The 16,038-nt window shown below is 36.4% G+C and overlaps 1 protein-coding gene across 5 annotated transcripts in view; it reads left to right on the top strand.

The window, feature by feature from the left end:
* Nucleotides 1-16,038, top strand: part of ANKRD28 (ankyrin repeat domain 28) — a 119,943-nt gene that overhangs the window by 70,446 nt on the left and 33,459 nt on the right. For all 5 annotated transcript variants that reach the window (XM_050971631.1, XM_050971630.1, XM_030226558.2 and 2 more), the window contains 5 exons: nt 7,625-7,695; nt 10,545-10,745; nt 11,384-11,471; nt 14,572-14,714; nt 15,791-16,003. In XM_050971631.1, the coding sequence (XP_050827588.1) occupies nt 7,625-7,695; nt 10,545-10,745; nt 11,384-11,471; nt 14,572-14,714; nt 15,791-16,003 (716 nt within the window). The remainder of the gene's footprint in view (nt 1-7,624; nt 7,696-10,544; nt 10,746-11,383; nt 11,472-14,571; nt 14,715-15,790; nt 16,004-16,038) is intronic.

Raw genomic sequence — 16,038 nt, 5'->3', positions numbered from 1 at the left:
GCTTTGATGTTTTTATTCTTTCTTCAAACTAGACCTCAAAATTACTGAAGTCAGTATTAATCTTTCCACTATTCATTGGCTCATACTTGATTCTTTCTTATTATTCTCTATTTTTAAAGTGTTATTATAGACTACTTACACATAGGTTTTTAATTTGATTGGAATGTCTTTTTCATCCTGCTCCAGGGGATCCACATTGCTTTCAAATATGTATTGCGGATCACATATTGCAGTCACAATGTCTTTATATTACTTTGCTACAGACCTAAGTAACCCATATTGTACATCCTGAAGATATAAGTGATCCAGCCTTTTTGCAGACCTTTTTGGAGTTAATTTTCAGTCTCAAGAGCATTCTTACTTAGTTGCTGAATTCTTGAGATATTTTTCTACTGAATCCTAAGGTTGCTCTGTGACCTTTCCTATTGTTGTTCAGCTGGACAAGGAATCTGAAGGTGATTGTTTGCATACAGGCTCCAAACATCAAAGAAAATTGCTTTACTGACTCCATTTTGGGCCTGGACTTAAATTGCCTTTTGTTTTTTTGATTTTGAGACACTGAACACTAATAAACTTGTCCCCTGAGAGTGTTAATGTCTTACCAACAGTTTTTCATATGACTGTGGTTTGTGGAAGTTTCAATTTTCAAATAATCTCCCACTTTTGGATTGTAGCTTGATAAGCAATTAGCATTCCTAGATTTGTTGTGTAGCGAGGTGATCAAGAGGAGACATGAAGACTATTTGTAGCATCCAGAAGGATAGGGAAGAAGTTTGTGTTTTAGTCATTTGAGAATCATAATTTTAGAAGCTTTTTCCTTTTTGTATTACTCTGAGAGTAATAGCACTCATCACAGTTGTATTTTTATGACCTTTGTACAGCTCTACATCCTGGTGCACAAATACATCTATCTACTTTGCTTAATTGCACTGACTTTAAGACTGTAAATGATGGCAAACTACTGAAAAGTAGAAAAGTATAGTAGTTAAGTCTTAATTAACTGAATGTCCAGCTTTTTGTTCTTTCCAAGAAGTCCTGATTTAAAAAATCAAACCCTTCTTTAAGTATGGCATGTGAACTGTTCTGGAGAGGCTTCTTGCTTTATAAAAAAATCATTCTTTCCAGCTGTCCTATGATTTTTAATCATCAGAGTCTACTGTGCCAGGAAGTGTCATGTGAAAAGCAGAACAGATTAGTGTGATCACCCAATGTATTCTTTTGATTACTAACTTTTTCCATTTATTTTCTAAAAATACCACAGAGATGATTATTGCTTTCACTGAAATCAATGTAATTCACAAAAATCAACATTTGAATTGTCTGTTGTTTTCTTCTGAATAGATTTAGTTACTATATTGCACTGATACTTAAATACTAACACAACACATTGCTGTTTGCTTAACCCAACATTTTCTCTGCATGAAGCTCAGTGTTATGTGAGTGTGGTCAAACTCCATCTCATTAAGGTTTGGCAGCCCATGAGTTTTTGTTTCCTCTGGGTCAGGTGGAAAATGTAAGAACCATGCTGATGCTGGAAAACTGCCACTGTAGTCATAACAGATTTTGGGAGATAGTAAAGGCCCTTCAGTGTCACACCACTCTACCTCTGTTTCTTTCATCTAGTTATGAATCTCTGTGAGTATTAGAAATCCATGCCATGACAGTCACATAGCTCAGCTGCTGAAAGGCTCTTGCTGCCTCAGTCCCAGCAGAGTGAAGCTCCCTTTGTTGGGATTGCAGATGTACCCACAGGCTGAGAGTGTTTCATAGGGGCCCCTTTGACACTGACTGTATCTTTCAGCCGCTTCCTCTTCTTTTGACAGCGTTGTTGGCTGATGTTTTTCTTTTCCAAGCTGGCCTAACTTCCCCCTGGCAGCAGTAAAAGTCAATTGCTGTGAAGAAAGTAGCTCTGATGTTCTTTGAGAGAAAAAGTTCAGCTGACTCAGGAAAAGATAGAACTGTTCAGTAGCTTGAGTCAGAGAACTTCATGTTGCTCACTAAAGCCCCAGGGGATGGTGGCTGAGATGTGTCAGAAACTGAAATTCTGAAAGGAAATTGGCTTATCTTGACAAATCAATAAAGTTCTGGAAGGATGGCTTCGGCTTGGTTGTTTTCCTCCCTTTTCTGGCCAGTGTGTCCCCATGTTTTGTGGGGTTGTTTTGAGGTTTGGGAATAGTTTTGTTTGTTGGTTTCTTAAGGAACAAAAACAAAAACTGTTCTTGAAGTCTTATTCTGTCTGGACAAAAGATTCCAGACCTGTTCCTCTTGGATTTTTTTCACCATTCTACAGATCTTCTGCTATGCATTTAGCTTTTAAATAGCAAGAAGCTTTCTCTCCATAAGGTCTTAGTCATTATTTTTGCAGCAATGATTTTCCAAGTATCCAAGTTTTCAATAGGAAATTACACTCCATTTCTATTCTTGATTATTCCAATTCATATCTCAAATCTTCTTATACTTTAAAAACTTCTTTATCTCCTCCTGACTGTTTGCATATTTTTCTATGTAAGGAAAAGTTTTCATCTCTATCTGTTTATTCCTCAGTATGGTCTGAGAATTTCTGCTTGCCAGTCTAAGTGCTTCCAAGGTCATTGTCTCTAGATAAAAAAGTGGATCATTAAAAAGGAAGAACTTCTGAACCTTTTACTAGCTGTTAGGAAAAGAATTAAGTAGAATCTAATTACAGTAGAACTAGTTGTTACTCTCAGTGATTTATACCTGAGATTTTCCTAATTTCTCCAAAGATAATATCTAAAATTATTTCAGTATGCTAGTTTCTAAGACAAGGCTTGTTACTTTCCTAAATGCACTCTATAAAGATCTTATGTACATCTTTTCCTTCTAAATAGACATTTCAGAGCTTCAAATACCAAACATTGGGTGTCTGTATTGCATAACTGAATGAAAGCACTTTTGCTTTCTTTGCTTATGTTATATTGCTCAGTCACTAGCACATCTTGTACAATAACAAAGGAAAATACCATCCTTAAGTGTCTAAAAATACAGACTGCAAACAGAACAGTGGAAGGCAATTGAGTACTTAAGTCAGTACTGTGAACAAAGATGAAAATGTCTTGTCAGTTCTGTTATATTTCTTAATCTATTTCCAACTAGTGACGCATAAGTAATTCAGCCACTGCATTCATTAGTCTTCTGAGGACATTTCCAAATAGGAAGAGTTCTGGTGCAGAGGAGCTGTGGAGGAGTGTCACAGCAAAAGTTTTTGTGAGAGGAACACAGAGGTGGTGTGAGACAGGGCAGTCTAAGAGTTGTGTGGCAGTTTATGGGTGAAGGAAGAGATGCGTGGTTGTTCCTTGCAGCATTTCCTGCCCAGTCGTTCCTTGTTTGTCTTTGTAAGATGTGGTTGAGATGCTAGATCTTACTGGAATGTAAGGACATGGACACCAAGAAGTATGCAAAAACATATGGTCAGGAATTGGTGGCTAATAGCACATTTAAAAGGTGCAATTGCCACATGTGGGCTGGAAGAATTAAACCCTCCAGGATCATTCTGTAAATCAGTGCACGTATTCAATTAGAAATTTTGTCTCTTGAAACATAAATTTACTAGAAGTAAGCATCACAGAGCTTTTCGGTAGCCTCTGTACTTTATTTATTAAGTAAAATGTGTCTTTCTAATTGTCAGTCTTGCAAATACAACTTGGCAAGATGAGATGTAACATCCAGGGACTAGGGAAGAAAATTGTGTAATACTTCTCTCTCATTCCCACCCTGCCTTTCGAAGAGCAAAAGTCCTGCTTTAATATTTGCCTAGATGTATAACCTTACTGGGCTGTACTAGCAAAATCAGTGATGAAATGGGTGATCTTTTTAATGCTTTGGCTTAGTGCACCAACATGGAGTAATAATTCACTTCATTTGGAAGGTGCTGTTTTAGGGGAGGGTTGTTCGCATGATTGGTTCTTAAATTCAAGCTGAATATTTGTGTTCCATCATTGGCATTGCTCTGACAAGCACCCTTATCCTTTTTTGTAAACTCTGTGGCATTAAAATAGTTGAAATACAAGAAGTTTTGTAGTAAACAAATGAGAAGTTCTAATAAAAATACTAAGACCAGGCCCTTGACATCTGGAAGATCCAAGGCACAGAGGTAGAGAGAGGGAGAACAGCGGTTTATTAGGCTTGTTTTTTGTTTTGTTTATTTGGTTTTCTACACAGGGAATTAAGATACACTGTACTGTGCTTTGAAAGAGCAAACTGCTCATAGCTGGCATTTGAAATGTGAGAAATGCCCTGGTTAACATGTCAGCAGGTTGAGCTTCACAGGGATAATATTGCATTGGCAGTGCTGTGCAGCAGGTTATACACATACATGTGTTCAGACTCTCTTTAGGCCAAATGTGAAGCAATATCTTAAAGCAAAAGTTATTCAGTGGAGGTGTAACATTTGGTGTACATTTTTGTAGCATTTATTTTTGGTGGTCTGGAGTAGAGCTTTACCTCAGATGATCAAGGCTGTAAACTCCCTCGCTGTTGCATGCTAGGACTGTGACAGGTTTGAGAGAGCCCATGAAGGGTCAGGGAGGAACAGTGACATTTTCCCCAAATCATGTGCTAGGCAGTAAAGAACAGCCTGCAGGAGGATTATTATGTCCTCAGATACAAGGCTGTTTGGAAAAGCTCCTTTATGAAATTTAAATGATTCTCAGCAGCATGGCTTCTTGGAGATGATTAAGGGCAAAGTATCTCTCAATTAATTTAAAAATGTTGGTTTGTTTAATGTATCTAAAGCTGGAGATCTCCCAGTCCCCAAATTAATAATGCATATGTGAGGTTTGGTAGTACATTTATTCTGATTATTGCTTAAAAACTTTCTTTCAATATAACAATTTTGCAAGTTCTTTAAGAGTTTTTGTTGTGGAAGGAAAAAACAAGCTTGGTGGTTCTTTCTTAAGTCCATCAGAGATTCAGATTTATTATCAAAAGTCAACTTAAGCCTTTCCTGTGTCAGAGAATCTATAATTTTTTGTGTATTTGAAAAGTTAACTTATTTTAGTGCCTGCATTTTACACTGTTTTAATGTTCTAGTCCTAGGCATCCCTTTTTCTTTGGGTGGAAGATCACTTATGGAATGGGGGGCAGGTATTTGCTATGTTGATTTTTGTTCTATTAAGAGGACCATGTTACTTTCAGATATCACTTCAAATTTCTTTAGACATTTGTCTGGCTAATGCTTTCTTAATAATTTTCTTTCCTACTTTTACATATTCTTTTCTTTTAGTCCTAGCAAGTGTGATTAACTTATCATTGTGAAAACGTTTTGTACAGTATCTTTTTGTATTTTTTTCTTCTGGTGGAGTTTTTAGGCTGTGTGTTAGATGTACCAGAAATGTCAGTAAAATCTGAACACTTCCACACTGCTTGGACTCTAAGCACATTTTCACTGACCTAGCTCTAGCAGTTACCTAGAGCTTAGGTAACTGCTGCTTTTTTGGAGTGGAAATGTGCATTTCTTCTCTTCTGATGGGCACATTCCTTTTCCTATCTTGGGCTTCATTACCTGGATGGATCTGAGCTGACCCCAAGTCTTGCAAATGCATTTTCCTCAGGAAAATCAGGATAGTAGTTAATGGCTTAGTAACTCACTCAAGTTCTTTCAAATGATTTAAAGACATCTGTATCCTAAAGTTAGAGATAGAAATCAGTTTATGAAAGTCTTTATTTTTTGGTTGTTGGCTGTAGGTGAAGTCAGGTTGAACTTGGAGTATGATTTTGGCTCTTGTTTTTTGTGGCCATCAATTACTTGGAATATAATCAAAAATTACAGATACTTTTGGCATCTATTGACTGCATTCTCAATTACCAGTCATTACCTCATTATATTTGTGATGTCATTCATCACTTACTGTCTTCCAGGAAGGATTGCCAAAAATGCTCAGGCATTTCTAGTGACTTTTAGAATTTTCAGATTCTTTCTTTACATGAGTTCTATGCAAGACTTGATATAGTACAGTCTGCTATGGCACATGATGTGTTGCAGTGCACTGAGTCCTTAGGATGTGTGATAAAAACAGGTACTCGTGGTGTCTCCTAAACTTTTGTTAGATTGTGTTGGTTTTCTTCAAATGGACTTGGACTTTCTTCCCTATTTACTAGTCTAGTTTTTCAAAAACTTTGTATTTATGAATAGGACAACATCCTATTCTGAAATTTAGATAAGGAAAGATGGAAATCCCTGAAATTGTAGCCAGCAGTTAGATCTCAGTCTCTGTCCAGTGGGTGGAAGACCTGGGATCAAACTAGGAAGTCTGGATCCTGCATCACCTTCTGTGTTCTGTTCTTATGACTGAAAGGGATGGATTGATTAGAACCTCAAGAGAATTAACCTCAGATATTTGGGTTGCTTAGTTTATACAGCCATGATTTTGTACACACTCCTGGGTTTCTTGATCATGTGGCCTGGGAGAGACTTCTTTGCTGGTACGGATCTTTGATCAAAATACCCTGTCTCTCAGTTGAATATCCTGATTTGACCAGCAGCCTTTTTGGTATCTTGTGTCTTACTGGCCTTCCACCTTTTTCTGTTCCTTGCATAGAAAAAACAGCAATTGGTTCTGACATATCTGTATTATGTTTAACTTGAGATGTCAATCAGCACTGGTCACGTAGCATTAATCTTACTGGGTGATTCTTTCCAACAATATTTTGTAACTCTTTTTCTCAAAAATGTAAGATTTTGTCTAAGCTATCCCTGTAAAATATCAGAAGTTTCAAAATAAAGATGGGTAGGTTTCCAGTCAGGCTATAAATATCCTACAAGGTTCTATATAAATGAAATTATTAATCTCAATCATTAGGTTTTCTTGTTTGTTGGAGTTCACTGGAAGTTAAGATGTAGTTCAGCTGCTTCCTTCAGGGGAAACAAGTTCCCAAACCCTTCTTTCCTTTTATTATTAAGAAAAAAATTAAAATCCAAACCCTTGCTTGTGTCCCTTAGAGCTGTTTGTGCAGGTTTATTTCCTGGGGACAGGGAGGGCTGTTTCTTGAGTGTGCTTTCAGAAGTAGAGAGGTGTGGCTGTTAGTCTCTGTCATGAAGGGAGGACCAAGAGGTACCAGGGTGGGCTAGGTGACCTGCTGGAGTAGGGAAGATTTGTTCCCAAAGTAAGTTCCAGTAGAAGAATCATCCTCATTCTATATACCTGTCCATCAGACATGGCAACCACAAGGGAACTGTAGGTGTGGGGAGTAAATGCAGCCTCTTTCTATATTTTCATAGAGAATTTCAGCTATAATGGGAAACTATGAGATTTTTGTTGCTGTGTGAAGGCAAGGAGTTGATCTTTCTTATGCAGCAGCCTTTTATGTGGCTTTGTAAGGGTAAAAGATTATAAAGGATGACCTAGTATAAAAATATGAGTATATTTTGATGCGGAAGAGTATTATTAGTAGTGTTAAAAGAATTTCATCAAAGGGTTGACTTCAGCTGGAAAAAAGATTCCTTTTTATTTTTTTGCATGAAAAATGCAAAAAAATGCCTGGAATAAGTAATTTCATTTTACTAGAATAAGTAAATAGTTCTATTTCTGAAAATATCTTCTTGAAAATATTTTAGTCATTCTGTAAATACCTTTTAAATTTCTGTGGTTTTTATTTTTCATTACAGGAGCTAGAGTTAATGCCAAAGACAGCAAATGGTTGACTCCTTTACACAGAGCTGTAGCATCTTGTAGTGAGGTATGTTGCTCTTTTTGTCTACTTTGTGTTAAAATAAGACATCTCAAATTACCTTCTATCCGTTGTTCATTTTTTAAAAAGTGAAACTACTCCAAACATTTGGAGTTGCAGAACATTTTTGCAATGGTTTTTTTGGCCTTTTGAGGGAATGTATATATGTATATCTATTGCTTAAGCAGTGAGAAAGGAGGAAAACTATAAACTTTGAGTTCTCAGCTTTGCTCTCTGTGCCTTCCTTAGCAGAGGACTCTGCATGCAGTGTTCTTAAGTCCTGTTTACTTCTGCTAAGGTAACCAGAATGGTTCAGCATGAAGAAGATGCATTAAGATTTAGAACCATTTTTACAGCCTGGTCTTTGCATTACTTCGTATTTTTTTACATGCTTGTGTGTTCAGGCATTGAAGAAATAAATTATTCTATTAAAGGCCTACCAGTGTCTTTTTTTTAAAAAAGTGATTATTAATAGAATTGAATATCACTTTAAATTCTTAAATGGAATGTAGACTGTTTCTTGAAGCCTACCAGTTACAGAGTTGTGAGAATATCATAATGCAAGAAATTATTTGGGTATTGTTTCCCTGTGGTGGTTGTCCTAATAAAAAATTTAAATGCCTGTAGAAGATCAAAACAAACAGAGAAATGCTGATCTTGTTATGTGGAAGAGTTTATGCAAAACTGTCTCCTTTGAGATCCTGAATCAAATTGATGTTCATTTCAGTACGTTTCAAATAAAGGTTTTTTATTAGTAAATTTTTCTTTGGGAAGATAGAATTGAATATTTTAGTTTTGACAAGCATTGAACTTCTACTGTTTGATCCATGAGCTATCTAAACAAGCCTTGTTTCAGTTTTTGCTTTTGAATTCCCAGGATAAACTGCAGTATTTTGTCACTGGCATTAATAGCAAAGTTATGTAGAGATCGTGTTATTCAAAAAAACAGTGTTTGAAAATGAATCTTCAAGGGCTTCTTATTCCCAAATGCTATTTGTTCTTGAGATATTTTTAGGCTGTTCCTTTGGGAGCTGACCAAAGCACCAAATGCTGCATTCTTCAGAGCTGAGGAACAATTAAAGCTCTCCACATCAGTAATGCTTGCAGAGGCAGAGGAGTGCTGCAAACAAACTGGGATTAAATGATAACTTCAAGAAATGCAACGATGGTCATTGTTTTTTGTTTTTTTTAATATGGAAGATTTCAAACCAAACATTAATCAAAGGCAAATGAGACAAACCAGTCAGAGCTTGACAGATGCTTGTCAGAATTCTCTATTTATAAACACACTGAGTCATGGGAGCCCATGTACAGGCTTGATATATGTAGGCATTGTTTTCTAGCTGACAGACCTATATGGGTTTGGGCCACTGGATGAAAAGCTGTAATGAAAAAACTGCATAATGATTTCAGTAAAACATCTGGACTCTTGAAGTAATGACAGCTGCAATTAAACAAGGACATTGAAACTTAAAAAATAGCTGCAGTTGTGGATTTAGCTGTCAGCTGCACAAGTTCAGGCAGCTTCATGTCAAGACAGTCACATTTTTATTTATGTGTGCCTGCTGTATGTTGCAAATTTAAAAAAAAAGAAACCCCGAGCAGATTCAGCAATGAAATTCATTAATGCAAATGCACATAAAAATTAGATTCATTACTTTTATACTAATATTGTGGTGCTTCCTTCTGCAAAAAGGAATAGCTGTTCTGAAATTTCCTTATTCTGAAATGGTATTTCTTAATATTTGGGTAAAAAAGGCAGGACTTAAAATATAATTACTTTTTTAAAATACTAAATCTGCTTCAGTTTCTCAGAGAAGACCTATTCAATTTTCTCATTAAAGTACAAGCCTGTGATGCAGTATTTTCACTTTTGTGTTTGTTCCTATCTTCTTTTTTTATTAACAGCACCAGAAATTTCAACATTTTAAATATTATTTATTCTGATATAAATAGGATCAATAATGACTTAGCATTCTGCCCATGGACCTTGCTATTGTACCGCAGTGTAATTCAGAATCTCTAGTAACAACTTGTGGTAACATGTTTTAAGTTCAAAGTGATAATCAATTATTTGTGTGCTCAGTGACTGAGTTGGCAGTCACCAAAAGCAATTAGTAAATCGTGGGAAGGTCACACAGATGATGGAAAATGCAATATTCATCATTGTGTTAGTACTGCCAGAATGTTTATTTTTTTATGCATTCCAGTTGTGTGCACATCTTTTAATGGGATTTGTTTATCTTGCTGTAAGAATTACAGTCTTATTCGTCAAATTTTCACAGCTTGTACTTCTAACAAAAGGAAATGAATAATCATTTTGAGAGATGGAATTCAGTGCAATATTTTAAAATGTTTTTCAGGAGTTTTGCAACAGTGAATGTTGAAACTTTTTGTGACCATGCACTGTTTCATCTGTGGTTCTCTAAATGTACATTTAATAATCTCAGGTTTGCCACTTGTAGACTTGGACAGTTGAAAAATTTCACTTGGCAGATTGATGGAAATTCATTATAAGTTCATAGTACTTCACTGATCCTTGGATAGTAATTCCACTGATGGAAGAAATCCTAGGATGGTTTATTAAACTTCGGAAATCAGTTGTGATTACAAAATGATTTTCCATTTGTCTTAAGGAATAAAAGACCTGGAAATGGTTGATGTGATTAGGTTATTCATGTCGTTGAGAACATCCCCAAGTTTAGATTTATGATAAAGTACAAATCCCAAAGTGTCCTAAAGATTGTTTGCAAATGAACAAATGGTATAGAGTTGTTTTCCACTGTACTGTCCTTAAATCCAGGGCTTTCATTTTCAATCTTTACTGAGTGGCTTGGTTTTTTTGTAAATGCTTTCAGGATGCTGTTCAGGTGTTGTTAAAGCATTCAGCAGATGTCAATGCTCGTGATAAAAACTGGCAGACACCCCTGCACATAGCAGCTGCAAACAAAGCTGTGAAGTGTGCTGAAGCTTTGGTGCCTCTCCTAAGCAATGTAAATGTGTCTGATCGAGCAGGCAGAACTGCACTGCATCATGCAGCCTTCAGTGGACATGTTGAGGTAAAAGTTAATTTTCTTGTCTTCCACTCATCATTCTGTCCCTCACATTTCTGATATTTCTGATATTTCTGATATTTTTGAGTTTAAAGCCATTTCTCCCCCATTACCTAAAAATCTTCAACCCCTATTTCGTATTTGAATTTGTTTTCCGTATGCATCTCTGTGCAGAAAAGTTGTGGAAAATAAGTGTTACATAATTTAATTGGAAGTTTATTACATTGTTCACTTTTCTTATAACAGAAGCAAATTTGTTAAGTGGAGGTACCTTTAAAATGGAAAAGCCAGGCTATTTTTCTGTTCAGTAAATAGTGACCATAGGGAGTATTTTGTTACTGAAATTTGGAGGAAATATATCTAATAAGCTCTGACTCATTAGTCCTTTAGTAATAACCTGAAGATATAAAAGATTTCATGGCTTTGCAATATTTAACTGAGAAGTGTTTTTGTTGACATCAAGTTTTGCATTCCTTACAGTCACTTAATTGTGACAGGCAGTTTTTTCAAACTTATGGAATATTCAAAACCCATCACATTTAAATCCTCTGAAAATGCATTTTTTTTCTTTCATGGTTTTCTCTGTTGAGGCAAATTTTTTTCCATTATGAATAGAAGATTTGTGTTCTTTTTCTTTATCTCAGATGGTCAGCTTACTGTTGTCTAGAGGGGCCAATATTAATGCATTTGACAAGAAAGACAGACGAGCTATACATTGGGCAGCATATATGGGTATGTACATATTTCAGTTGATTAATACTGTAGTAATAAAAAAAATAATCTCATGTTTAGTGGTTTGACGTATTTCTAGGAAAATATTTGCATTGTAAGGTTATCTGTGTCTGCCAAAAAAAACCCATTAATAGTATAGTTCAAATTGCCTTTTAAATGTGTATTTTGTGGTGAAGAAAATCAGTTTGTTGGAAAAAGAAAAGTAAGGTGAGTAGTTCTGTTCTTTAAAAAGGAGGAACTATGTTCTTCAGTCAGCAAGTCTAGTCACAGGTGAAAAATTTTGCAGAAATGCTAAATAAAAAGTAAGCAGCTAATACAAGGGGCACCTGAAACAGAAGATCGTTGCAGCATCCTTGGGGATTGTATTTTCAAATAATAGTTCATTTCTGAAACTACAAATTCTTGCTTCGCCCTTCTTATTCCAGGAGTGAATAATTATTGTTCTCGTGGTCTTGATCAATGCCCTGGCAATACTGTCAGAGTAATGTTCTTCCCTGCCTTTTATCAGACTTGGAAAGAATTGAATGTGCCATTCAATTAGGAAGTGATCATCACAGCAATAATGCTCTTAATTTATTATTTGAAGCTGGATGAGATTACACTTCAGGTTTGATACCAGTACTTAAAACCCCAGAAGTTAAAGAAAAATCTTCATTATTGATCCAATGTTCTTTCGATATTAGTGGTTTTAATGTGGTTATATCTGCAAAGCAATGTCTGTGGCAGTCTGTCCAGCCACCTTATTGAATGTGGTTATTTGCAAAATTTTGTTGAATGAAACTTGTACGTGAAATTTCAGAGAACTGACAAGTGTCAGTGAGAGGCCAGGGACACCTTCTGCCTTGGGCTTGCCTAGATGAAAAGTCTTCTGTTTTACAGATAAGCTACATTTATTCCAATTTTAATCACTGCTATATTGTAGGCTATTTACAGGGAAGTCTCTTAATGAAGAATGTTTGGGCAGGAAAAATGTAATTTAATTGATGTCGATCTGCCTAAATTTCCCTGTAGACAGTACCGAAGAAAAAGCTTTTGAAAATCTTCAATCAAAGGAAAAATAATTATGACATTCTCCCTCACAATTTAGAGCCATTGTACATTGCTCCAATTGTTTGGAGAAAACCTTAAAAACTTTTCCACCATGTCAAACTGACCATAAAATAAAGAAGTTATGCTTTTCGTCACTCTACTATAAATAACTTCTAGGGTGATGTCCATTGTTTTGCTTCCTTCCTGCTTTTCACCCTGCTCCATTGCTGTCCAGCTGCAAAGCTGTGACTGAAATGGACTTACAGTCCTGTGTGCTGGTGTTGCCCTCACTGGTGCACCGGGATGGCTCTGCAGCACTTCTCACGTCAAGTACCTTGCTCTTCTCTTTGAGAGTCTTCCACTGATCGCTGCTTGCCTTTCCAATGCAGGTCAGGGTTTTTTTTTGGCTTTTTACCCTCTCTTTGGAGTTTTTTCTGCCATTGTTCTGTTCACTGTCTCTATTCCTTTCTCTGCTTTCCATATCTTCTGTACTTCTATCTCTCCTTTAGGGCTTGTTTTCATTCTTTTCCCAATTGTATTTGGGTAAAAAGATAAGTATTGTGTTTGCATTTCTCTTTCCCCTCTTTCCTACTATACTGAAATAATTTAGAAGTGAAATATTATTACAGCATGTCACATTGCACTGGTAAAGTCTTATGGCTTTGGTTGGTATAGCTAGGTGAAATAGTGTTTTGTATGCTGTTGGGTACTCAGCATAAAATAAGTATCACAGTGTCGGAGTGCTTATAAAAATAGCTTTGTCTGTATTCCTTTGGGTAGGCACTTCCTATTCAAACTTTTGCAAATTCTCTTAACTGCTTACCAAGCAAAGACTCACACTCTTTGTGTAGCACCTAAACTGAAAGCTGGATTTGATACTTTCTGCTTAGATGCCTGACTGGATAAGTATAAACATAAGTATTCAGTGTGCCCCTCACCACTTCTTTAACTAAGGAAAGGATGTCACCTGAAAGGTAAAATAGTCAGTTACAAAAGTAAAGCACCAAGTGTATTGTACTCTGTTAAAGTCATGCATTTCTTTATTCAGCATTCTTCGTCATGACTGTCCATGTGCTTTCAGTAATGAGTTGTTTGGCAGTTAAAGTAACAATAGAACAAGAATGACAGATACTTGACTACCCCGTTTTCATGGCTTCTTAGCAGGCAGTGTCACAAGTGCCTGCAAGCAGAGGAGGAGCATGTGGGCATGGAAGGGAAAAGCTCATTGCCCTTTGCAGCAGGGGTGGGTGCTGGTGCTGGGAACCCTGGCCCAAAGCTGGCAGTGAGAGCTACTGCCCACCACTTCAGGGTGGGCTCCCTGCCCTCTCTTCTCTTTTCCACCTGGAACTTCCTCCATGTCATGCCTTCCTCATTATCCCAACTCTTCCTCTTCCTCGTACTCTACTTCCATTGTCTAAGGAGAGCAGTTGATGCTTTGAAAAGGCTGCAGTTCCTCAAAGATCATCTGAGTCAGTCTTGAAAACAGAGCTTTACTAAATCCTGTATGATGTGGCTTAACATTTTAAATGCCTTGTGAGTAAAGGGAGTTGGATTGGGGGGTATATGTTTATGTAAAAGTAGAATATTTTATTCTTTTCGTGTCTGCATCAATTTTTCAAAGTTTCTGCCTAAGATTTAAAAATCTTAATGAGTGTGTTTGGAATTGGGGTGACAGTGGAAGATTGACAGTCACATTGTCTCTCAAATTGTTATTGTAAATTTGTGGTAAATACTTAATAATTACAAAGTTACTTTGCCTCTCTAGTTCTCAAGTCTTCAAAAAATACCCTTCTTTTTAAGCAGAAGACCAGATTGTGTTTTGAGTATACAAATTTATTTTTGCAGTGTAAATGCTGTGATTGTTGGGTGGGGTGTGTGGAGATGAATATTTTATGTTGCTTTTATAGTTCATGATAGGATTAGAAAACAAGAACAATTCTTTCTTTTCTACATTAGGTCCAAAGGAATAATTTCTTGATCATGTTATAACAATTGCAGAATTATTAAGTTTGCAAACCTGTGCTGGTTAATAAAATATGCTGCTTCATTTTATTTGTCTTTATTGTTTTAGGTCATATTGAAGTTGTGAAATTACTCGTGACCCATACAGCTGAAGTGACATGCAAAGACAAGAAATCATATACACCCTTACATGCTGCAGCTTCTAGTGGGATGATTAGTGTAGTCAAATATCTTCTGGATCTTGGAGTTGATGTAAGGAAAAATAAAATTAAATGGGATTTTTTTTTTGTTTGAAATGCTCTTGTTAGTAGTACTGTAGCACAGTGTTTATTTAGGGACAGGTTAGGATATAGTGAAAGTACATGAAGGAAGATCTCTGGAAGAACTACTTTTTCTTTTATAAACCCTCATTTCTCCATTAAAAGAAAACCTCCTTAAGAGCCTTGCAGATTTTGCACAATACTTGGAAAATAAATGTGTATTTAGTGGGCCTTTCTGTTTATTTGATATTTCTTGCTCTTAATTCACTGGACTGGAAGTCAGGAAATAGGAATTCCGATCCTAGCTTTGCCACACAATAATTTTTGAAACACAGGATATTAAGTACTTTTGCCTCATTTGGTAAAATATACATGGAACTGACTTTCCTACATGACATTAATTTTAGATAATACTAAAAATTGTGAGAAACTTCAATACTGCAGTGAATGAGACCATACTAATTTTGAAATGCAAAACAAATTAAAAGGTTCTACAGCAGCTGCCTGTAGAAGGAGTGTTAACAGTAAACTGTGAAACTGCGTAAGAAATCTACATTGTGAATCATAATCTTAGTCTTGCAAGGCTGGAGATTGAAACTCAAGCTCAATATTGAGAAGTAGATCAGAATTCCATGTCATGTTCTGTACAACAAGAAATTCTGTTTCTATATGTGCACTTAAACACACAAAAAGTCTCTTAGCTCTCCGTTTTTAATGAAAACTTGTAGTGCTGTTCTATAGAGGTCTGTGCTATGCTTTGTGTGTAGCATCTGTGCAAATTGCCACAGTTGATATTTTTGGCATGTGTGGCTTCTCTTTGAGTTGCATACAGGAAACTGGTGTGGAGACAATTGGAGGAGGTTGGCTCGCTTGTAAAGCATTCATATCTTCCCCGGGACACAGATCTCAATCAACATGCTGTATCCAGAACTTGCTTTTAATTTCTGCTTTTGAAGAGTTCCAAAACATAGTCTCGTGACTTGAGATTTTTCCTTTGCTAGAATTAAATGCTGCATTAAGTACAGCTTTTTGCCCACTAACTAATCTTGGGGTTTCTTTCTCTTACAGATGAATGAGCCAAATGCCTATGGAAATACTCCTCTCCATGTAGCTTGTTACAATGGGCAAGATGTTGTAGTGAATGAACTCATAGACTGTGGTGCTAATGTAAATCAAGTGAATGAGAAGGGGTTCACACCTTTGCACTTTGCTGCTGCATCAACACATGGTGCATTGTGTTTAGAGCTCTTGGTCTGCAATGGAGCAGATGTAAATATAAAGGTAGGTGTATCCAAAGCCATCCTTTCACACTTAAA

This window comes from Serinus canaria, chromosome 2, assembly GCF_022539315.1.
Source record: "Serinus canaria isolate serCan28SL12 chromosome 2, serCan2020, whole genome shotgun sequence".
Lineage (NCBI taxonomy): Eukaryota > Metazoa > Chordata > Aves > Passeriformes > Fringillidae > Serinus > Serinus canaria.
Note: the sequence above shows the minus strand (reverse complement) of the source record. Positions and strands in the feature narration are given on the sequence as shown.